The sequence below is a fragment of the Mesoplodon mirus genome, assembly GCF_964341445.2.
Source record: "Mesoplodon mirus genome assembly, chromosome: 16".
Taxonomy (NCBI): Eukaryota; Metazoa; Chordata; class Mammalia; order Artiodactyla; family Ziphiidae; genus Mesoplodon; species Mesoplodon mirus.
The window spans coordinates 8,440,285-8,464,600 of NC_138992.1; the positions used below are offsets into that span (position 1 = coordinate 8,440,285).

Genomic DNA, 24,316 nt, shown 5'->3' on the forward strand with positions numbered 1-24,316 from the left:
AATCTGGGATCTCAGTATGTTTTATTTCACAAAATTTTCCTTTGTTCTATCGTATTTCCAAGCAAAGACAAATGAACTAGTTATACCTTTCCGGGCTTTCCATCTTCTTTTACTGGGTATTGTAAACGGTTTTTATCTCTCATGTGAAATTCCTGTTCTTCTTCAAAACTACTAACATCATCATCATCTGAGCTCCCAGGGTCTGCGAGAGTTTTGCAGTCTTGACCAAAACTTTGTGGCTTTTGGTAGCTGTGTTCACTTGTTATATAAGTTCCCTCCACTTTTAGGGGCAAACGAGGTGGTTCTTTATGGTTCTGTACATGATACTTCTTTTCTTCCACATTAACTGTGTCTTGCACCATTAGTTTTTTTTCCACCCCAGCAATTACTTGATCTTTCCTCTTCCCAGAACAAGCCCAGAGACGAAGGTCAGGATGATGTTTATTCCTTAAAATAAAGTTGGAGAAACAGCAGCTCAGAAAAAAAAAAGTCCAGTAACAAGTATAATGCCACAATAAATTTCAGAAGGTACAATTACATAGTTAACCCTCAGTTATCCATGCCTTTTGTATGTTCAGTGTACTGACTTAGGTGGACCGATCCCCACCTCTCTATTGAAGACCTAGACCACTGCCAAGCAAACAAGGTTAGCAGGAGGTCAGGCACTCAAGACAAAAGTAAAGGTACTTTCTAGGTTAACCTGCCCCAGAATTTCATCCAAAATGTAAATTTTCATAATTTTATAGAAATAAAACTCAGGTAGAAAAGCAATAATGAATGTACTTTTGTGATAGTTCACATCATCATCTGATATATTCACTTCTTTTACTCATTTTTCACTGTATTTTTTGAAATTGTACAACATGAAAAACTTTTACATGAGCATATTTTAACATCTTTAGTCAATCAAAAAGTGATACTTCCTCATGACAAAAAATTCAGATTATAAATGTGTACAAAGTAAAAACCTCCCTGCCATGGCAATCATAATCTTCCACACTTTTTCTGTACATATAAAATTATTTTTTAAGTGGGTAAGCACACACTTTTTCTTTTTACACAAATGGGGCTCTCATACAATTTGCCTTCTTCATATATAACACGTAAGGGCATCTTGCCTTGGGAGTACATAGAGATTTTCCCTTACTTTCACTCTAGTAGCTGAACAGTATTAATGTGCTGCAGTCTAGTCTCACCAACCAATTCCCCGCCAATACACGTGTGTGTGTTTGCATGTGTGTACCTCTGCATACAAGTGGGAATTTATCAGTCAGATAAATTTCTAGATATGAAGTTCCTAGATAATGTATGCACATTTTAATTCTGACAGGTACTGCCAAAGTGGCCTCCAAAGAGGCTGTGCTAATCACATGCTCACTAACCGTCCATGATAATATCCCTTTACCCCCATCCTCACTAAACATGTGAGCATAATATCCCGTAGTTAATTCTGTAGTAATTAAAATTCTGTAGTAAGCAAAAGAGGAATCCATTCATCATATTCTGTAGTAAGTAAAAGGAGGATATTCTGGAGGCATAAACCTTTGAGAAGGCTCAATAATGTTTGTGAGCTGATAATTTCCAAATTAGATAAATACCAGGAAACAAATTAGTTTTCTAATAATAAGCCTTGTTTCTGAAATTATAAATTTTATCTTTTGAACCCCTAATAGTTTAATAGCCAGAAAATACAAAAATTCTTCAACAGTAGAAGGCATAGTAGAAGGAAAGCTAGACTTGTAATTCAATAGTCCAATGTGTTGAATCCTGCTGTGCCTTAGAGGAGGAGTTTGGACAAGTTACAGAACCTCTATCTTTGACTACCCATCTATCAAGCAAAGTAAGAACTTTATTGTAAGGATTAAATGAGATAGCACATGAAACCACCAATTTCAGGTTTTGTAGTAGACTTCCAATAAATAGTAGCTAGTGATAATAACTATTATTATGAGAAATATTAACATAAAGAGAGCCTATAGGCATAAGGCAAAATTTGTCCAGATGAAATCCTTAGTGAAATTATGAATGTACAGAAATTCATATTGATGTCAAGGACAACCAGGTTTTAAAAAAAAAGCTTAGCTTAATAATTTAGTTCCTCCTTTGAGTTTTAGCATTTGCATGGCCTTTTTACAAAGAAATCCGTATTCAGGTTTATGACATAAAACTGAAGCAAATTCCATTCAACAATTACTGAGTACTTATCCCTCCACTAACCTCTAGGAATAAAATGATGAATAAGACACAAGCCCTACCTTCAAGGAACCCATGGCTTAGTAAGGGGAGGCAGACATAAACAAGGTGCACCAAAGTGCCTGAAACGCATGGAGTCTGCCAAGGATGCGATCAGCTCTAGTTGGGAAGGTAATCGTGAAAAAGCATTTGCTAGAAGGACTAATGGTAAAAGGTTATTCTGGCTCTGAGTAAAGGCCTGGAGCTATGAAAAAGCATGCTTCATTCAGCGATTATGGTTTGGTATAGCTGGAACATTTGGGGGAAAAATTAGGAGAGGGAACACATGACAACAAAATGACAAGAGAGAATACGCATCGTGGAAGGATTCAGAGTGCATGCTGAACAAGCCTGCACTCTTCTCACTGGGCACTGGGAAGACACGATGGTATATTAAGCTCCAAAGAGACAAACTCCTCTTTATCTTTCACTAGATCACACTGGCAACAGTATGAAGGATGAACTGAAAGAACACAAGACTGGAGCCACCGGGAACTTACAAGGTACGGCAACTGTTCACGTAAGAAGAACAGCCCGCTCAGACAGTCTTGGTGAGGAGAGAGACGGGGACGGTAAGGAACCACAGGGACAGAGTACTCAGTGGGCCTCGCCACTGTGGGAGGGGCGGGACGGAGATGGAAGGAAGGGAAGGGGCACGTTCCCGGCCCAGGCAAGTGAGTCAAAATAAAGAAAATCTTGTGAAGAACCAGTGAATCACCCTCTTCTATATAAAATATGTATACTTTTAAAGAGAAATCCTAGGGCGGTATTAGGAAGAACTAAAAACAAGGACTTCAAGAACATTCTGATACGTATGGAGGCTCAGTGTTTTTTCTGTTTTTGTTTTGTTTTGCTTTTAAGGAGAAATTGCCCGGGATGACTAAAACATATTTGGTGCACAGGAGACGAATGGATTACGTGACCTGTTGGCTCCCTTCAAAGCCAATCTTAAGGTAATTTAAAAATATACCTTTGCATCTATTTCATCGGGACAGCATTCCTGAAGGAGGACACACACCAAAGGGTTCACCACAGCAACTGTACTTTTGTGCACGAGGTGAGCCCACAAAACAGTGTGACGGGACTAACATTTGCTGAAATACTAGACGCCGTTGTTATTCACCCACGCTTCTCTATTCCAGGACAATAGGCATGAAGGAGCTATTCACCCAAAAAGTTACTAACCTTTCCTTTTTTCTAAAGTTAAAATTTGTTCAAATATCTATTCTGTCTTCCAAGCTGCTAACCTGAACCTGCAAAAAGCCAACCGATTTAGTTTAAGTTAAAATTCACACTAAAGTGTGCCCCTCCCTTCGGCGCCCTTCACTTACTTTAGGATTCCGATCTTCAGCTGTAACCCATGCAGGACTTCCGTAACACCATAGACATCAGCAAGCAGGTGGTGTGTGGAAACTATCTTTTTGGCATTGAGATGAGAGTAGTTTTCTTTTAAAAATGATAAGCCGCACATTCTCCCATTATTCAACCAATCCTTATCATAACGATATTTTGCGCTCCATCTCTGACCTGTAGAAAAAGTTGACATTAAAGTGACAAAGGATTCCACTTATTCAGATTTCCCTTCAACTGCTACCCGATTAACATCACTCAGTAAACAAGGCGAGCTCTAGGACTAAGAACAAATTCAAAAGACAAGTCGGACAGTGCTTCGAGGAGTTGGCACTGTGAGAGCTCCTCCCACCTTCAGATGTCCTGCCTGGTAAGCAGGACAAACTCCATGAAGGATGTGGTCAGTGGCAGGTCACACCTGCAGAGGAACCTTGAGTGTGTTGCTTTCCATTTTTTATGTCTCTGTCATCTGTTTTCTAAAAAGGCCAAAAGGGCTCGATAGAAATTAGACAGGGGCACCTGTTTCTCTCACTAACATTTGTTTTGAACTGGGCGAAACAAAGAGTTCTAGTTAACTAAGGACCCCTCCCTCACATCTAAGAGCTCACAGAATCCAATATAATCCTATATCTTCACCACCGATAGTAATTATTTCCTATTACAATTAGTTGCTTCTATGTCTGTGTCCCCTACTATACTGTGAGAGAGGAAGGCGTGGTTAGAATCAATCACCTCACCTCTCACCACAGATTTTGGCAAATAGAAAGCATCCGATAAATGCTGCTGAATGAATGAATGAACAAATGCCTACCTTCATGTAGGTTTGGATAACTCTCCTGCTTCTTAATGTTATTATTATTATTATTATTTCTGACAGACAGAACAAGGCAGCAGCCTTTCATTTGAGATGTCTAGATGGGTTCTGCCTCGGAGATGGAAGTGCACACGATATGCAGACGCTGCTGCTCGGAGAGCCTCTGCGTGGAGGAAGGCACCTAGTGGACAGGGAGCCCAAAGGCACAGGTCTTCCTCTCGGTGCGGCCAGTCTAGCACCACCCTTGTGCACGAGGCATGCGACATTCTGTGCCCTAGCTGCCTCATCAGTAAACTAAAGCGGTTGGGCGTGATAACGGGACATCCCTCCTGCTCTAACGTTAGGTTCATTTGCAGCACTATCAGACACTCATTCAAAACCATGTCAGGAGGAGCATGAGTTCAGACTCTGAGTCCGTTCAAATAGCCGTATGCTAATCTATTTAGAAATCAATACACAGGAGTAGATTAAGGAGCTAGTTCTTTTCAGGTGAAAGCCACAACCCTCTCCTCCCAGTAAGGTGGTTAATTATGCTGAGGAATTTATGCTAATGCTTTTGCCTACATAATTAATATGGAAACTGAAACTATAACAAACAGTGAGAACCAGTTTTAAATTTTAACGCGGAAGCGGAGTCTAGCTGACACAGAAGTCGTGGTGTCTCAGACAGCTGACGTACAATGGAACCTGTACGTAACAGGACATCCAGACACCGTGCGACGAGCACAGGGAGCGAAGCTTACCTGGAGGGTCCCGGCAGATGTAGCAGAGGTACTGCTCCGGGATGCTCTCCTCCAGCAGCCCCATGCACACGCTATGCTGCCAGCACAGGCACTCTTCACACTGCCGGGAAACAACCGTGCTTCACTCGCTAGAAATCCAGACAGACCCCCTTCTCTTCAACTAGCTGGCTGAGTCTTGCTGCGGCAGCGGCTGCAGCAGCTGCCACCAGTTCAATTCTCAATCCACGTAACAAAAGCAAGTGATGACTTACGAGCAATTTCACTTCTGAAACAGTCAGCTATTTCAAGCACTTCCTCTCGCTGCACCCATTAAAATGTGCTTTGATAAACTGGTTTAATCATAAAAAAGGCATAAGATTATTTCTCCCATCTATTTCACACATCCTTAGAACTCTTAAAGATAGCTTATTGAAGTGCAGAAGTTAAAAAAAAAAAAAAGGCGACTTTGTAGCAGTGCGTTAGGTAACAACCTCTTAAAGTACTACCTGTGTGGTGAACCTATAAATTTGTAGTTCCCTTGTTGAGAAAACCACTGAAAAGGGGGAAAGAGATGATTACTTTTTCTTCATTTCTATAACTAACATCTCCGAATCTTCCAAATGTAACCACAAAATATGGGTTATGCTTTCCTTTTTTCTTAAAGATACTTTTTCTACAGGGAGAGGTTATTTGTAATGGTAATCTTTGCAACAAAGCTTTCCTTTAATCTTCAATATTGTGGAAACTTTTCTACCCTTTGAAGGGTGACTATATAACATAAATTATTAAACAACAGGATCCAGACCAGCAGGAAAAGAACTGCTATGGTCTACCCTTCAGTGTGGACGCTTAGCCACCTTAATGGCTCTTGAAAAGAATTTCAGCTAGAAGACCTCATAATAAACACCCCAGAGAGAGATCCTCATATAAGAAAACAGTCTACTTCATCTGGAGAAGAGATCTGCCAATCATTACAACTGGTACTTTAAACTTGATACTAAGCTAGAAGCCTCCATCTTCAAAAGGACGGTGAGGAAAAAGAGAACACAGGTGCCCCACGAACGTGCTGAGCACCTGAACTACCTCATTCAGTGCCGAAGGGAAGACAGGTCACCTGAATCATGAAGCCGTTCTCCTCGTCCATTTCACAAATGCATCGCACAATTTCATTAAGCGCATCATCTTCATCTTGAGATTCCTCAAAATTGGTTGAATCAAAGTCCTGATTGTACTCATCCCCACTTAGGAGCAAACTCTCCGTTGAAGAATCATCTAGGAAATCCACATCCGATAAGTCTAGAATATACATAAAAGCATACTCAGCATTTTTTTTCATTTTTACGTCATTTTCTAGAAAGAAAGGCACTATGGGAAGTGATTATAAGCTATTAAGTATTTAGAAAGGGAGGGCAGATGAATGGGAATACAGTATTTGTCTGTAGGCAAAAAAACAAATGATCTTTGAAGCTTAGGCAACTATGATTGTTTTACATCTTAACGTTAACACCATTACAAGTAACTCAGAAAGTATCCCTTAGTCCAGGTGCTTACAGAGGTTAGGGCTAAGGTTGATATTAACAATTAGAATTTGCAGTTCTCAAATGCTTTCACAAACATCCCTTCTGATCCTCACAATGGCTTGTAAAAAGAACAGGGTTCATTATTTGCACCATACAGCTACACAGCACTTCAGAGAGGTAGAAGGAGCTTGCCTGGGGTCCTAACAACAATACTGTGATTCTTAACAGTAACAGTATCATTGACTACAACTGTACTTAATATACACCAGGTACCATCCGAAGCACTTTAAATATGACATGACTTGCTTGGTAATGCAGCCAGCCAGTGGTAAAGCCGACTGCACACCAGAACTGCCCGACTCTACAACCTGTGCTCTCTTAACGGTTTCAGCATTTCTTAAACTGGGCTTATGAGTTCCCTAACGAATTTTAAAATGTTTTAAGTTTCATTTTGATAAAAATCTTTAAAAAAATAAATAAGTATACCCTAGAAGTTAGGTTATATTGATGACCACTATATACAACCCTGTTTAAATCCTAGGCTTTAGGTTGTACTTATAACAGCGTTGAGTCAAAGGCTATCATTTAGCTCAGGCTACTGAGGAAAAAAAAAATCAAGGCAAATATAAGGAAATGTTTAATCATGACAAAGGGAAAGAAATGATGACAGGACACTACAGGTTTGCCGGAGTGTGGGTGGAGAACTGTTGGGGAAACTGAGTCATCACATGGCACGTGACACAAGACCTCACCACTGCTCACAGGCTCCTGGAACGGAGGCTGCTCCTCAGAACAGAAAGCAGAGCTGGCTCCTCCCTACCTCACCACCCTAACCTGCAGTCACGTTCTCAACCATTCCTTCACCTGCTGCTTTCATCTCCCCTTTCTAGAATGTCAAGAGCCCATGAGAGCAAGCAAGAGTCCACTGCATTGTTGAATGCTCTGTAGTCAGTGCTTAGGATGAAGCCCGATACATATGATAGCCACTCCAGAATGTTTCTGGAAGAGGGAAGGAGGGAGTCGTTATAGAGAGAAAAAATTTTCAGACTTAATCAGACCAGGTGGAAGTTGCCTGAATTCAAACTAAATAATTCATGCAATTTATATTTTAAATATTTCATATGACTTAGTGTTTTCCTTATCAGCTTCTAATCGTGCTTATTTTTTCCCTGACTCAATGTTTTTGAATGTTTTGTTTCTGATTTATAAAAGGTTAATGTTTTCTAGAAAAATAAATGTTTTCTTCTCTTTGGGATCTTAGGACATCTTGGAGAGAGTAAGGTCAGTAGAAATGAGACAATGGTACAGCAATACAAAAGAACATTCAAGGAACCAGAAGTAAATCAATTAGATATTATAAAATCTTTCTAATATTAACAATATGGGTAGTTTCGAGAACCTGAAGAATAAAGTTCATTTATTCATAATCTTGCTAACTTAAATCCAAAATTTGTACTTTCTCTCGGGCTTTCTTGAATACAAGTTCATGTTTCAAAATGGCAGACTAGAACATGGATGAACAGTTTCCAACACTGCTGCAGCACGTATGTGGTGTTCAGTGAATGGCAATCATAACAGGGTTAGCAATGAATTTAATGTAAAAACTACTACCATTGAAAGGAATTAGTGTATATCTCACACAGGCTTGTATGGCCAAAACAGCCAGGCTTTAGGGTGCTAGAAGGCAAATTTAAAATATTGGCCAGAAAATCCAGTTCAACTAACTCGCATACAACAAAGCAGTGTTTGGCTGAATTCTGGAGGCTAAGTAAATGGGCCACTGGGTTGAAAGTTAAATAAGAAAAGCAAGTACAAGTTCTCACACTGAAATGGCCACCTGGACAACAGCTCCAACTGAGTGGCCACAGAACACTGTTCTCTTGTAACTGCTGCCCCTTGAACTAACATTGCTGTTTCCCCAGACAGTATTCTCAAAGTGTGGCTTCCACATCAGCATCACCTGGGAACTTGTCAGAAGTCAGAAATACTATGGGTAAGACCCAGAACTGTGTTTTAAGAAGCTCTCCAGGTGGTTCTGATGCACAGTAACATTTGAGAACCTCTCCAGTTTTCTTCTCAGAGCTCAACGCTTGAACACGTGAAGGGCAGGGGAAAGACAGTGGGACTGAGGGTACACAGTCATGACACACTTCCCAGCCCTCTCTCTCTCTCAAGTGTTCTAGTTCCAGCAACACCGGTCATCCAGATATTATCTCCCACTCTCCATCACTCTGTATAAAAAGGCAATTTTGAGACCTTGATGGCTCACAGTATGGGTGTTATGTGATTTTCAACCCCGGCTACTGGGGCTGTCTTGCCAGGACCCACCCTCCGAGAAATCCCAGATTTGTGCTCCGCTGAAGGACCTGGTATCATATATTTTAGCATCACACCAATGAATCTAATGTACACCTGAGGTTAAGAACCACTGGCCCAAAAGGGAAAAGGGGACTTGTATTTGTTAGATAAGGGGATAGAACTTTTTCCTAATCCCCCCCAATTTTATTTTTTTTTTAGATTTGAGATTAAAACATCTCAAAAGTGCTATGTGCTTATTTTAGGGGAAAGGGAAGAATATGCTTTTCTCCACAGTGAGCTAGAGGGGAGTTAGGCCTGGAAGAGAATAGGCAGTAACAGTGCCAGAGAAAACACATGACCTGGCATCTGCTACGTAGGGCACTTAAGGAAAAGACAGGGCATTCCCCATAAATATCTCTGGGATTTTACGTAGGATGAACCCCCATCCCTCACTCTTCATTCCTTGACTCTGGTTCCTACTGTGCTAGAGCTCTGGTCTCAAGCCATCAATATCTGCAGTTGGGAGAGTTCCTCTTCCCATTGCTTCGAACACTGGCAGGTCCGAGTCCTCAACACCTTCCACTGTCAGGTCTGGACCTACAGGAAAACCTTAGAGATTCCAACTCCAGGGCTTGTGTCACCACCTAACACGGCCTTCTGTCTACGTGCTTAATACCTGAATGTGTTCAAATCACTGATCTGACCACATTTCCAGACTTTTGGTTACAGACCTATCTGTGATCAGGAATTCAAAGTGCATTTTTAAGACTATGATAAATATTTGGCAGAAAAAGCATTACCTTAGGAGTTAAGACAGACCTTGGTTTGAGTTTTAATTCTAATGCTAACTAGCCCCATAAGTTACTTAACCTATAAGCCTCTGCTTGTTTATGCAGTGTGGGTAACAATATCTACTTTATAAGCTGGTAGTGAAGAATATGAAAATACATGTAAAAACACCTGCAGAAGACCAGTACAGAGTAGACACTAATTGTTTCCTTACTACCTGTCCTACGGGTAAGTATAAATGCCAATTTTACTTTATATAAATTAAAAAGTAGCTCAAATTTCTCATGTTGAGATTTTCATATTAGTTCATGGAATAACTTTTTAAATTGTGTGCCCTGCTCAGATAGGCCTCATTAAAGTATGTTTTATTTTCGGTTCCACATTTAAGAATCTTAAGACTTGTGTTAAGCATTACATGGTTACACATACTTTCACCACTAAGATCAACTGACAAAATTGCCCTTGGGTACTGATATGTTGCATTTTTCTCCGTAAACATGCTGCGTAGAGCCAGAGAACTCCCGGAAGATCGAGTTAGTGGAGAGGAGCACCTTTCCAAACATTCTAGGGGACTGTCTTCATAGTCTGAATAGTCTGCAACATAAGATACATAGAGAAACATTAATAAGGTGTCAAGTAATCAGGAAGAGTCACTATACAAATAACGAGAAAGTCATGTTTTACGATACATACGTAATCAGGCCACCACTTTCTCTTCTCATCCATGAACAGCTAGATCATTATGCATCTGATGAACTAGGTTAGGCAAGAACACCTGGGAAATACACCCCAGGCAGTATATACATAGCAGGGAGCACCATGTTCTAACTGGTACCCATAAACTCTTATTAAGTGGTCCAGAAGTGAAAAAGGATTATAGCTACATTTCCTCTTCATTACAGTCACAGCTATGTCTACAGTAAGATGTGCAAGATGGAAATTAACCTTTTTTTTTTTAAAAAAAGAGGTTCTCGTGATGTCTAGCATGTCCATTATTATGGTGATAATTCGATCAATAAATTCTTCAGCAGAAAACCTCTGAACTAAATTAAATGGTCCTGAAAGAAACTAGCTCTGTCTTCCTCAACTTAGAATGAGTCATGAAGATGGATAAGCAGAGTGGGGTGGGGAAGCAAAGACAGGAGAGGGTATAAGTCTAGGCACGTGGGGAGGCCACAAAGCAGAATACCTGGCACATCTGACAAACTACAAGACCGCGGTTGGAGCACACTGAGTGAGGGAGATGAGCAACGAGGCTAGAGTGACACCAGCCAGATCAGGTTAAAGTTTTTTTGTTTTTAAGTTTTATCCTGAAAGCAACAGAAAGTCAAAGTTTGTAAGGGGAAGCAAGATGTGACACACATCCGGTTCCATTTTTCAGCTGTGGAATGGAGGAAGGAGTCCAGGGAGCGCAAGTAGTGGCGGGGACACAGTTCAGAGGCAGCGGCCTGGGCTGGGAGGCAGCTGAGGTGACATCTGAGAGGCAGATGCAGTGACCTGTGGACTGGAGATGGAAGACTGAGATGCTACCTTCAAGGGCGATTTCCAGGTTTCTGCTTGAATAACTAGGTGTTGAAACTGGCATTCTGAGATGGAGCTGAAGTGTAAATGGGAGGTGGAGAAATCAGAGGAGAAATGCGGATTCAGAGGAGGGCTTTTTAAAGATGGGAGATCCTACACATTGTCCATATAAATCTAAAAATCCGGGGGTGGGGAGGCAGGCAGTGAGAAATGCCAGGATTTTAAGAAGAGAAAGACAGACAGTCTCTTCATTTTAGTAGAGGCAAAGGAGAAGATTGATATACTCAGGTAAGTATGTAGATGTGGTGGATAAGAGATGAGCAAGTGCTCATCTGGTGGCTTCTATTTCCTCAACTGAGTATGAGGCAAAGGATGTAAACTGATGCAGATTAGGGAACAAATAAGAGGTAGAAAAAGCTGAAGAAAGGTAGAGAGTGGAAAAGCAAGTTTACAAGAGAAGAGTAGTCCAATGCTGGTGTGCACTGAGTATCATCCATCAGAAGCTGGTAGTGTGGGAAGCAGAATAATGGTCCCCTAACATGTCCACAGCCTAATCCCCGGACTTGTGAATAGGCTGGGTTACATGGCAAAGGGGAATTAAGGTTGCTGATAGAACCAGGCTGGAAATCAGCTGACCTTAAAATAAGACATTATCCTGACTTATCTGGGTTGGCCTAATATCAACACGAGGGTCCCTAAAAGTAAAAGAGGGGGCAAAAGAGTCAGTGCCAGAGTGATGTAAAGTAAGAAAAGACTCGAGCCCCCACTGCTGGCTTTGAAGATGTGAGTGGGACAAGGGCCAGGACACCTGGCAGCCTCTGGAGTCTGGAAAAGGCAAGAAAACGGATTCTCCCCTAGAGCCTCCAGGAAGGAGTGCAGTCCTGACACCCTGACTTTAGCCCAGTGAGAGGCATTTTGGACTTCCGACCTTCAGAACCTTAAGGTAATCAATGTGCGTTTTTAAGTCGCTGGTATGCAGTTGCGGCAGCAGCAGTGGGAAGCTAATACAGTGGTCCTCGTAAATATCACAGCAGAGCTCACGGCTGCCAAGAGCTCTCTAGGCGCCAAACCGGACTCTAAGTGCTTTATGGGGACTAACGCGCAGTCCTCACAGCTATCCAGTAAGGGAGCCTCAACTGCTAGTGCTGTTTTACAAATGAAAACACAGAGGCAGAAAAAGTTAAGCTGCCCGAGGATACACAGCTATCAATGGCAAATCCAACATTTGAGCCCAGACAGCCTGACTACAGAAGCCTTACTCTCCAACAAAAAGCACCACTAGTGGGTTTCAACATTTAACGTGTACACACGCTGGAAAGCTTGTTCAAACCACTTCCTGGGCCTCACGCCTGCGTCATTCAGCAGTGGGGCCACTCCCAGAGGATGCTGCTGCCGTCAGCCTACGGAGCCTTCGCTCATAGCCTCCCAGAGACTGCAGAGCTGCCAGCACCATGTTACTCAAGCACAGGCATGGAAATGTGAAGGGCCCTGATTAAACGCTAGCCAGGCACTGGGTTAAGTATCGATACTTCAGAATCATCTTAAGGCATCCTAACAATAAACCTACATAGTAGAAACTATCATTACCCTTTTACAAGTGAGGAAACTGAGGTTTATAGAATTTAAATAACTTGCCAAAGGTCACCCAAGCTCTAAGTGTTGCAATCAGGATTTGAACCCACACACTCAGCTCTCAAAAGCTGCCCTTTCATCCATGACATGCTATAATGCCCTCTCAGCAAAAGTGAAAGCAGAAGTACTGGCTGAGTATAAAAATGGTAAAAATCTCAATTTGGTGTTAAAAATAAAACACGGCTGACATTTAATCTCTTTACATTATATTAGCAACTGAACAAAATTTCTTAGCATTCTACACCCCTCCTGTATTCCCCACTCCCATGCCCTCGGGCTATTATGAATAAAAGTCTACTGCTATGTTTCAGGGTTAGAGCAATGTAATCTTCTACATAAAGCTTCTCTAAATAGAATTTATTTTCTTCTGCTTTTACCACACACAAAACACATCGTATCTTTCCTAGCAGATATTTATGCATGCTTTTTACCGGTCTTAACATATACGCTTGCTTACAAGTGCCTGGAAGGGAATCTTTGTTTTTACTATACAATACTTTGAATTCTCTTTGCATTTCTCATTCTAGTTCTTTTAAACCTCTGTATGCCTTCAGTTTTCTCATATTTACAGATACATGAAAGACAAAGAGATGATGAGATTTGCTCAAAATAACAAAGTTAAAGACTGGCAAAGATGTCACTCTTAAATAGAATCCAACATGGCAATTTCTCACACAGATTGAACACAATGTTAGTTTTATATTATGTAAACTAATTCTGGTAATTGAAACATGTCAACCCACTCTTGAATGGGATAATTATAAAGAACTACATAACTCAATTACTACTTTCCATAACTTCATTTAAACAGATAACTGCTGACTTAGTATGCCAACAAACACAAGGAGGGAAGGATACACAGCCTAGTAAACAATCTTTAAGACACAGAAGGTAAGATTAACAACACAGCATGATGGTTAAAGTTAAAATTAAGACTCAGAAGCCAGACTGCCTGGGTTTCAATCTGCTTTTCTCTACTTACTAGCCATGTGAGCTTGGACAACTCTCTTCATCTGTTTTAGTTAACTGTTTATAAACTGGGGATAACAGGCCCCGCCGTAAAAGGTTAATGTGGGGATTAAATGAACTAGTATATGTAAAATGCTTAGTGTTTGGTACATAATAAGCACCAGCAGGCTATGCAAAATCACACTGAGTGATGAAAAGAAAGATTTTTTTAAACTCCTTAATGGCAGTAATTGCAGACTAAAATACATATTCTATTAGGAACCTCACGTAGTAATAATGTGAATTCTTTAAAATTAAGATGTCTTTGAAATTTCAAAGTTACTTAAAATCCCCTATTTCCAGTTTAAAGAACACTCTTCAAATTTAATCATCTGGGGAAAAGTGTCATTTCCAAGATAAATGTAAATAGCCCAGAAAAAATTCTCCTCAAATGTAATAACTAATTGCAAAGATGTTGGTGATTACTCGACCCAACACCTGCTGTGTACGAAGAGCAATGCTTCTGTACATCGTTACCAGGACTCTACTTTCAAAGTTAAGATTTTCATTTATAAATCTAATTTTAAAACATTTTTTAAAGGTTTATTTTTTTAATGGCTCTTTATAAATAGGGTTACCATAGGTAATGGTGGGTTACAATTCTGAGGTGCAAATTTTCTCTGCACTTTTTTCTCTAAGACTTATTAATCCTAATCACTCTCCTTTCTTTCAAGTTACCACTTCCTGCATTCTCATAAGTACCCCTCACTTTGCTACCAGGTACGGCCCACTTCTTACTTTGTTCTTTGTCAGCCCCTCCCTGTTATCTTTTCCCCACTTTCACAGGTGTTTTGGTACACAGGATTCTGCATCTGCTGCTGTAGTACTGGAAGAGACCTGTTTGCCGATGCAACGTAAGGTGACTTAAAAAGCTTGGCCCTTCCTGCCCTCACGCCTCGGTGTCTCTGTTGGAATACCCAAGGCAGCCAAATCCCCTCAGCCTCTGCTCAGCTGGGAGTTCATCTGGCAGTCTGGTCTGCAGTGTGAAGCTTGTCATTTCTGCATTCTGATACATAATCACGGGAGGGTAGTCACTAAACAAGGGAATCTGTGGTTCATGGCTTCCTACAGAGCTCCAGAGCCTCCTAACGTTAGGTTCTCTCTAGTATGGATTCCATAGAGCTATCTGTGAAGGGGTGGGGTGGAGGAGAAAGGCTGAGGACCAGTGCAGACACAGAAGTGTCCAGAGATGTTCAAGATACTCTCTGGGAAGTGGTTTCAAGTTTTTCAATCCCATTTTGATCCCATATCTTTAAATTTACTTTGGTAGCTTTAGAGTTAGAAAATGTAGAAACTTCATATCCTGTGGCAAGATTAGATATTATTTTTGGCCTATAGAGAGAGTTAAAATCTGAAGAATTTACCAAAAGTGACTACCAACCCTGAAATTACCTCGTTGGCTTTACAGTTTTTAAAACTGTTTTTTTTTTAAGTGTTTGATGAATATGGGGAAAAAATGGGTATGACATAAAGCACATAAATACTACAAAAGACTTAGGTACTCATCATAAAATTTAAGAGGATATCATTGTCAGTTTTGAAGCTTCCTTTGTACCACTTTCCAATTTGAACTAATAAATTTCCTTTGTCCACCTCAGAGGTAATCACTATCCTAAATTTCTATTCATCATTCTCTTGCTTTCCTTCATGCTTTTGCTACATAGATTTGAATCTCTAAAAAATATACTTAACAGTTTTACAAATTTTTGATCTTTACATAAATGAAATCATATTACTGTACATGTTTTCTTCAGTGACTTGATTTTTATTTATTTATTCTTCTTAGTTATCCATTTTATACATATTAGTGTATACATGTCAATCCCAATCTCCCAATTCATCCCACCACCACCACCCCACCGCTTTCCCCCCTGGTGTCCATACGTTTGTTCTCTACATCTGTGTCTCTATTTCTGCCCTGCAAACTGGTTCATCTGTACCATTTTTCTAAGTTCCACATGTATGCGTTAATATACGATATTTGTTTTTCTCTTTCTTACTTCACTCTGTATGACAGTCTCTAGATCCATCCACGTCTCTACAAATGACCCAATTTCATTCCTTTTTATGGCTAACACTCCATTGTGTATATGTACCACATCTTCTTTATCCATTTGTCTGTCGATGGGCATTTCAGTTGCTTCCATGACCTGGCTATTGTAAATAGTGCTGCAATGAACATTGGGGGTGTATGTGTCTTTTTGAATTACGGTTTTCCCTGGGTATACGCCCAGTAGTGGGATTACTGGTTCATATGTTAATTCTATTTTTAGTTTTATAAGGAACCTCCATACTGTTCTCCATAGTGGCTGTATCAACTTACATTCCCACCAACAGTGCAAGAGGGTTCCCTTTTCTCCACACCCTGTCCAGCATTTATTGTTTCTAGATTTTTTGATGATGGCCATTCTGACTGGTGTGAGGTGATACCTCATTGTAGTTTTGATTTGCATTTCTCTAATGATTAGTGATGTTGAGCATCCTTTCATGTGTTTGTTGGAAATCTGTATATCTTCTTTGGAGAAATGTTTGTTTATCTCGTCTGCCCATTATTGGATTGGGTTGTTTTTTTGATTTTGAGCTGCATGAGCAACTTGTGCATTTTGGAGATTAATCCTTTGTCAGTTGCTTCGTTTGCAAATATTTTCTCCCATTCTGAGGACTGCCTTTTCATCTTGTTTATAGTGTCCTTTGCTTTGCAAAAGCTTTTAAGTTTCATTAGGTCCCATTTGTTTATTTCTGATTTTATTTCCATTACTCTAGGAGGTGGATCAAAAAAGATCTTGCTATGATTTATGTCAAAGAGTGTTCTTCCTATGTTTTCCTCTAAGAGCTTTGTAGTGTCCAGTCTTACATTTAAGTCTCTAATCCATTTTGAGTTTATTTTTGTGTATGGTGTTACGGAGTGTTCTAATTTCATTCTTTTACATGTAGCTGTCCAGTTTTCCCAGAACCACTTACTGAAGAGACTGTCTTTTCTCCATTGTACATTCTTGCCTCCTTTATCAAAGACAAGGTGACCATATGTGTGTGGGTTTATCTCTGGGTTTTCTATCCTGTTCCATCGATCTATTTTTCTGTTTTTGTGCCAGTACCGTATTGTCTTGATTACTGTAGCTTTGTAGTATAGTCTGAAGCCAGGGAGTCTGATTCCTCCAGCTCCGTTTTTTTCCCCTCAAGACTGCTTTGGTTATTCAGGATCTTCTGTGTCTCCATACAAATTTTAAGACTTTTTTGTTCTGGTTCTGTAAAAAGTGCCATTGGTAACTAGATAGGAATTGCACTGAATCTGTAGATTGCTTTGGGTAGTAGAGTCATTTTCACAATATGGATTCTTCCAGGCCAGGAACGTGGTATATCTCTCCATCTGTTGGTGTCATCTTTAATTTCTTTCATCAGTGTCTTATAGTTTTCTGCATACAGGTCTTTTGTCAACATAGGTAGCTTTATTCCTAGGTATTTTATTCTTTTTGCTGCAATGGTAAATGGGAGTGTTTCCTTAATTTCTCTTTCAGATTTTTCATCATTAGTGTATAGGAATGCAAGAGATTTCTGTGCATTAATTTGGTATCCTGCAACTTTACCAAATTCATTGATTAGCTCTAGTAGTTTTCTGGTGGCATCTTTAGGATTCTCTATGTATAGTATCATGTCATCTGCAAACAGTGACAGATTACTTCTTCTTTTCCAGTTTGTATTGCTTTTATTTCTTTTCCTTCTCTGACTGCTGTGGCTAGGACTTCCAAAACTATGTAGAATAATAGTGGTGAGAGTGGACATCCTTGTCTTGTTCCTGATCTTAGAGGAAATGCTTTCAGTTTTCCACCATTGAGAATGATGTTTGCTGTGGGTCTGTCGTATATGGCCTTTATTATGTTGAGGTAGGTTCCCTCTATGCCCACTTTCTGGAGAGGTTTTATCATAGAAGGTTGTTGGATTTTGTCAAAAGCTTTTTCTCCATCTATTGAGATGATCATATGGTTTTTAATTCTTCAATATATTAATATGGTGTATCACACTGATTGATTTGCATATATTGAAGAATCCTTGCATCCCTGGGATGAATCCCACTTCATCATGGTGTATGACCCTTTTAATGTGTTGGATTCTGTTTGCTAGTATTTTGTTGAGGATTTTTGCATCTGTATTCATCAGTGATACTGGTAATTTTCTTTTTTTGTAGTACCTTTGTCTGGTTTTGGTATCAGGGTGATGGTGGCCTCATAGAATGAGTTTGGGAGTGTTCCTTCCTCTGCATTTTTTTGGAACAGTTTGAGAAGGATGGGTGTTAGCTCTTCTCTAAATGTTTGATAGAATTCGCCTGTGAAGCCATCTGGTCCTGGACTTTTGTTTGATGTAAGATTTTTAATCACAGTTTCAATTTCATTACTTGCAATTGGTCTGTTCATATTTTCTATTTCTTCCTGGTTCACTCTTGAAAGGTTATACCTTTCTAAGAATTTGTCCATTTCTTCCAGGTTGTCCATTTTATTGGCATAGGGTTGCTTGTAGTAGTCTCTTAGGATGCTTTGTATTTCTGTGGTGCCTGTTGTAACTTCTTTTCCATTCTGATTTTATTGATTTGAGTCTTCTCCCTCTTTTTCTTGATGAGTCTGGCTAATGGTTTATCAATTTTGTTTATCTTCTTGAAGAACAAGCTTTTATTTTTATTGATCTTTGCTACTCTTTTGTTTCTACTTCACTTATTTCTGCTCTGATCTTTATGATTTCTTCCCTTCTGCTAACTTTGGGTTTTGTTTGCTCTTCTTTCTCTAGTTCCTTAGGTGTAAGGTTAGATTGTTTATTTGAGATTTTTCTTGTTTCTTGAGGTAGGCTTGTAATGCTATAAACTTTCCTCTTAGAACGGCTTTTGCTGCATCCCATAGGTTTTAGACCGTTGTGTTTTCATTGTCATTTGTCTCTAGGTATTTTTTGATTTCCTCTTTGATTTCTTCAGTGATCTCTTGGTTATTTACTAATGTATTGTTTAGCCTCCGTGTGTTCATTGTTTTTACATTTTTTTCCCTGTAATTGATTTATAATCTCATAGTGTTGTGGTCAGAAAAGATGCTTGATATGATTTCAACTTTCTTAAATTTACTGAAACTTGATTTGTGATCCAAGATGTGATCTACCCTGGAGAATGTTCCGTGTACACTTGAGAAGAAAGTGTAATCTGCTGTTTTTGGATGGAATGTCCTATAAATATCAATTAAATCTATCTGGTCTATTGTGTCATTTAAAGCTTGTGTTTCCTTGTTAATTTTCTGCTTGGATGATCTGTCCATTGGTGTAAGTGAGGTGTTAAAGTCCCCCACTATTATTATGTTACTGTCGATTTCCTCTTTTATAGCTGTTAGCAGTTGCCTTATGTATTGAGGTGCTCCTATGTTCGGTTCATATATATTTATAATTGTTATATCATCTCCTTGGATTGATCCCTTGATCAAGATGTAGTGTCCTTCCTTGTCTCTTGTAACATTCTTTATTTTAAAGTCTATTTTATCTGATAGGAGTACTGCTACTCCAGCTTTCTTTTGACTTCCATTTGCATGGAGTATCTTTTTCCATTCCCTCACTTTCAGTCTGTATGTCCCTAGGCCTGAAGTGGGTCTCTTTAGACAGCATATATATGGGTCTTGTTTTTGTATCCATTCAGCGAGCCTGTGTCTTTTGGTTGGAGCATTTAACCCATTCATGTTTAAGGTAATTATTGATATGCATGTTCCTATTACCATTTTCTTAATTGTTTTGAGTTTGTGTTTGTATTTCTTTTCTTCTCGTTTCCCACTTAGAGAAGTTCCTTTAGCATTTGTTGTAGAGCTGGTTTGGTAGTGCTGAATTCTCTTGGCTTTTGCTTGTCTGTAAAGCTTTTGATTTCTCCATCGAATCTGAACGAGATTCTTGCCAGGTAGAGTAATCTTGGTTGTAGGTTCTTCCCTTTCATCACTTTAAATATGTCATGCCACTCACTCCCTTCTGGCTTGTAGAGTTTCTGCTGAGAAATCAGCTGTTAACCTTATGGGAGTTCCCTTGTATGTTATTTGTTGTTTTTCCCTTGCTGCTTTCAATAATTTTTCTTTGTCTTTAATTTTTGCCTATTTGATTACTGTGTTTCTCCTTGGGTTTATTCTGTATGGGACTCTCTGCGCTTCCTGGACTTGGGTGGCTATTTCCTTTCCCATGTTAGGGAAGTTTTCAACTATAATCTCTTCAAATATTTTCTCGGGTCCTTTCTCTCTCTCTTCTCCTTCTGGGACCCCTATAATGCGAATGTTGTTGTGTTTAATGCTGTCCCAGAGGTCTCTTAGACTGTCTTCATTTCTTTTCATTCTTTTTTCTTTATTCGGTTCTGCAGCAGTGAATTTCACCATTCTGTCTTCCAGGTCACTTATCCATTCTTCTGCCTCAGTTATTCTGCTACTGATTCCTTCTAGTGAATTTTTCATTTCAGTTATTGTATTGTTCATCTCTGTTTGTTTGTTCTTTAATTCTTCTAAGTCTTTGTTAAACATTTCTTGCATCTTCTCACTCTTTGCCTCTATTCTTTTTCCGAGGTCCTGGATCATCTTCGTTATCATTATTCTGAATTCTTTTTCTGGAAGGTTGCCTATCTCCACTTCACATAGTTGTTTCTCTAGGGTTTTATCTTGTTCCTTCATCTGGTACATAGCCCTCTTCCTTTTCATCTTGTCTATCTTTCTGTGAATGTGGTTTTTGTTCCACAGGCTGCAGGATTGTAGTTCTTCTTGCTTCTGCTGTCTGCCCTCTGGTGGATGAGGCTATCTAAGAGGTTTGTGCAAGTTTCCTGATGGGAGGGACTGGTGGTGGGTAGAGCTGGCTGTTGCTCTGGTGGGCAGAGCTCTGTAAAACTTTAATCTGCTTGTCTGCTGATGGATGGGGCTCTGTTCCCTCCCTGTTCGTTGTTTGGCCTGAGGTGACCCAACACTGGAACCTACCCAGGCTCTTTGATGGGGCTAATGGCGGACTCTGTGAGGAGTCACACCAAGGAGTACTTCCTAGAACTTCTGCTGCTAGTGTCCTTGTCCTCACGGTGAGATACAGCCACCCCCCACCTCTGCAGGAGACCCTCCAACACTAGCAGGTAAGTCTGGTTCAGTCACCTATGGGGTCACTGCTCCTTCCTCTGGGTCCCGATGTGCACACTACTTTGTGTGTGCCCTCCAAGAGTGGAGTCTCTGTTTCCCCCAGTCCTGTTGAAGTCCTGCAATCAAATCCTACTAGCTTTCAAAGTCTGATCTCTAGGAATTCTTCCTCCTGTTGCCAGACCCCCAGGTTGGGAAGCCTAATGTGGGGCTCAGAACCTTTACTCCGGTGGGTGGACTTCTGTGGTATAAGTGTTCTCCAGTCTGTGAGTTACCCACCCAGCAGTTATGGGATTTGAGTTTATTGTGATTGCGCCCCTCCTACCGTCTCATTGTGGCTTCTCCTTTGTCTTTGGATGTAGGGTATCTTTTCTGGTGAGTTCCAGTGTCTTCCTGTCAATGACTGTTCAGCAGTTAGTTGTGACTCCGGTGCTCTCGCAAGAGGGAGTGAGAGCACATCCTTCTACTCTGCCATCTTGAACCAATTCAGTGACTTGATTTTTAGCTTAACCATTTTGTTGATGAGATTCCAGTGGGTATAATCCATTTATTTACATAGTGTTACAGAGTCCACTGAATGGACAGGTGGACACCTGGGCCAATGCCAGTGCTGCTGTGAACATTCTTATATATGTCTCCTGATGTACCTACGGTGTGAGTTTAGTTAGGAATCTGAGGTCATGTGGTAAGCACATCGTCAACTCTACTGTCATCAGAAAAGCATCACTGCTTTTCCATAGCAGTTGTACAGCTGTCTCCATCTCCTCGGCAACATCTGACATCATCCACCTTGTAATTTCTGCCCATGTGGCAGATAGGAAATAGATTTCACCAGGTTCTGAAAACTGCATTATGCAGCTTCTCATAAGAGTGAGCACTGTATTATATAATCATTTTATCATTTTCAGGTTTCCACTTCTGTGAAATACCTGTTGAAACCTTTTGTCCATTTTCATACTGGGTTTTCTTTTCCTTTTTGATCTGTAAGGATTTGAAATACATTTTGAATACTAATGCTTTGTCAGGTATTTGCATTGCCAGTATCTTCTTATGGTTTGTACTGTGTTTTCACTCTCTTTATAATGCTTGTGATGAACAAAAGTTCATTTCAGTCTAGTCACATTTTCAACCTTTTTGTTTTGGGTTAGCATTTTTTGTTTAGAAATATCTGCCCAAAGTTCATAAAGGTGTTTTCCTATACTTTCGAAGTTCTATAGTTTTGTCTTTCACATACTAAGTCTTTAATCAACCTGGAATTGATTTTTGTGTACGGTGTAAGGTGGAGTCCAGTTTCATTCTTCTTCACCATATGGATTATAAATTGTTCTAATACCAATTACTGAAAAGTTAACCCCTTACCTTACCTGTTAAACTAAGATGCCAGCTTTGAATAAACCAAGTTTTGAAATATGTATGAATCTGCTTTGGATTATCCTGTTCTTAATAAATCTATTCTTTCAAAATACCTCACTGCTGTAATAACTATAACTGAACAGTAATTCTTCTCCTTATTCTTCTTCAAGAGTGACTGTATTATCTTTGGCTCTTTACTCTTCCATATTAAGTTTTAGAATCAGCAATGAACCTATAGATTTATTTGAAGTGACATCAATAGCGAATCTACAACCCCATGAACATGAATTATCTCCCATTTGTTTAGGCCTTCTTTACGTTTCTAAATGAAGTTTTATAATCTGCTATTCATAGTTTTTTTTTCAAACATAAGTACACATGGATGTATCAAATGGTTTTTCTACATTTATCAAAACTGTAATGTTACTGTGGTGAATTTCATTGATTTTCTAATGTCAAACCAACTCTGCATTCCAAAGCTATGCGGTCATACTTTTAAATATACTGCTAGATTTAATTCCAGAACATTTATTTATGAATTTCGCATCTTTGTCCATAAATAAGAACAGCCTGTGATTGTCCTTTCCCATACGTTCTCTTCTGATTTTGAGAGCAAAGCTTCTTAAATCATCTAAAGTGAATTTGGAGTTGTATTAGTTTCCTAGGGCTGCCCCAACAAATTACCACAAATTTGGTGGACTGAAACAATAGAAATTTATTCTCTCTCAGTTTTGGGGGCCAGAAGTCCAATTAGGTCTCAGCAGGGCCATCTCCCTCTGAAGTCTCTAGGGGCAAATTCTTGCTTGCCTCTTGCAGCTTTTGGTGGCTCAAGCTCCTTGGCTTGGAACTGCATCACTCCAATCACTTCCTATGTGTTTGCACAGGCTTCTCCCCTGTGTCTCAAATCCCCCTCTCCTTTCTCTTATAAGACACCAGTCATTGGCTTTAGGGTCCACTCCAAAACCCAGATGACCTCAATCTTAATCATATCAGCGAAGATCCTATTCCCGAATGCAGTCACATTCACAGGTATGGGGGTCAGGAGTTGGACACCTACTTGCGGGGGACACGATTCATCCCACTACAGGAGTGCGCCCTCTTTTTCTACATTCTAAAATGATTTATGTAAGTTTGGAATAATCTGCTTCTTTAATGCTTGGTAGAACTTGACAGCAAAACTTGGTGGACCTGGATGTCTTTCTTTGTGAAAAGATTTTAAAATGCTGATTAAATTTCTTTCAAGGTTTGAAGACTATTCAGGTTTCTACCTTCCTGAATAAGTTTGGTTTCTGGCAATTGCCCATACCTTCAAATAACCTCTCAAGTTCACTGGCATAAAGTTGTTTACATTATCTTATTTTTATGTCTGGAGCATCTGTAGTTATGTTCTCTTTATTCTTAATATCGTTTATTTGTACATTTTGTCTTTTTTTTCTTAACAGCCTTCGCGGAGGTTTGTTGATCTTATTTGTTTTTTACAAAAAAATTAATTTTGGCACTTTTCATTTCTTCCTAGCATGTCTTTTTAGTTTATTAATTTCTGCTCATATGTTTATTATTCATATTCACTTCTACTTTTTTTGGACTTATTCTTTTCTAACTTCTTAAGCTCGAGACTTAGCTGACTTTCAGCCTTCTTTTCTAATATAAGCATGTACACCAATTGATATTCTTCTTCAAAGTGCCATTTTAATTACATTCTCAAGTTTTGACACATATATAACATTTTCATCACCTGTCAGGTTCTTAACATCTTACCTTCCCTTTGGTACTGTGCTTTCATCCATAAATTACATAAAAATATTTTGCTTGATTTCTAAACAGATGGGACTTTTTGTCTTTTCAATACTGATTTTTAGTTAACTATAATATCTTTAAAATGTGTTGAGGTTTGCTTGAAGCTGCATCCCATGGTCAATTTTAATAAATGTTTGTGTCTGTTTGATAAAACTGTCTACTCTGCAGCGGCTG

The 24,316-nt window shown here is 39.6% G+C and overlaps 1 protein-coding gene across 14 annotated transcripts in view; it reads right to left on the bottom strand.

Moving 5' to 3' along the window:
* The window catches only part of PHF20L1 (PHD finger protein 20 like 1), a gene marked incomplete at its 3' end in the record, with an annotated part of 79,657 nt that overhangs the window by 7,849 nt on the left and 47,492 nt on the right, over nucleotides 1-24,316 (bottom strand). For 13 of the 14 annotated variants that reach the window (XM_082600952.1, XM_082600957.1, XM_082600950.1 and 10 more), the window contains 5 exons: nucleotides 10,155-10,319; nucleotides 6,233-6,414; nucleotides 5,140-5,239; nucleotides 3,564-3,759; nucleotides 87-447 (listed from right to left, as the gene is read on the bottom strand). In XM_082600952.1, the coding sequence (XP_082457078.1) occupies nucleotides 87-447; nucleotides 3,564-3,759; nucleotides 5,140-5,239; nucleotides 6,233-6,414; nucleotides 10,155-10,319 (1,004 nt within the window). The remainder of the gene's footprint in view (nucleotides 1-86; nucleotides 448-3,563; nucleotides 3,760-5,139; nucleotides 5,240-6,232; nucleotides 6,415-10,154; nucleotides 10,320-24,316) is intronic. The other variant, XM_082600946.1, reaches the window with a different exon arrangement.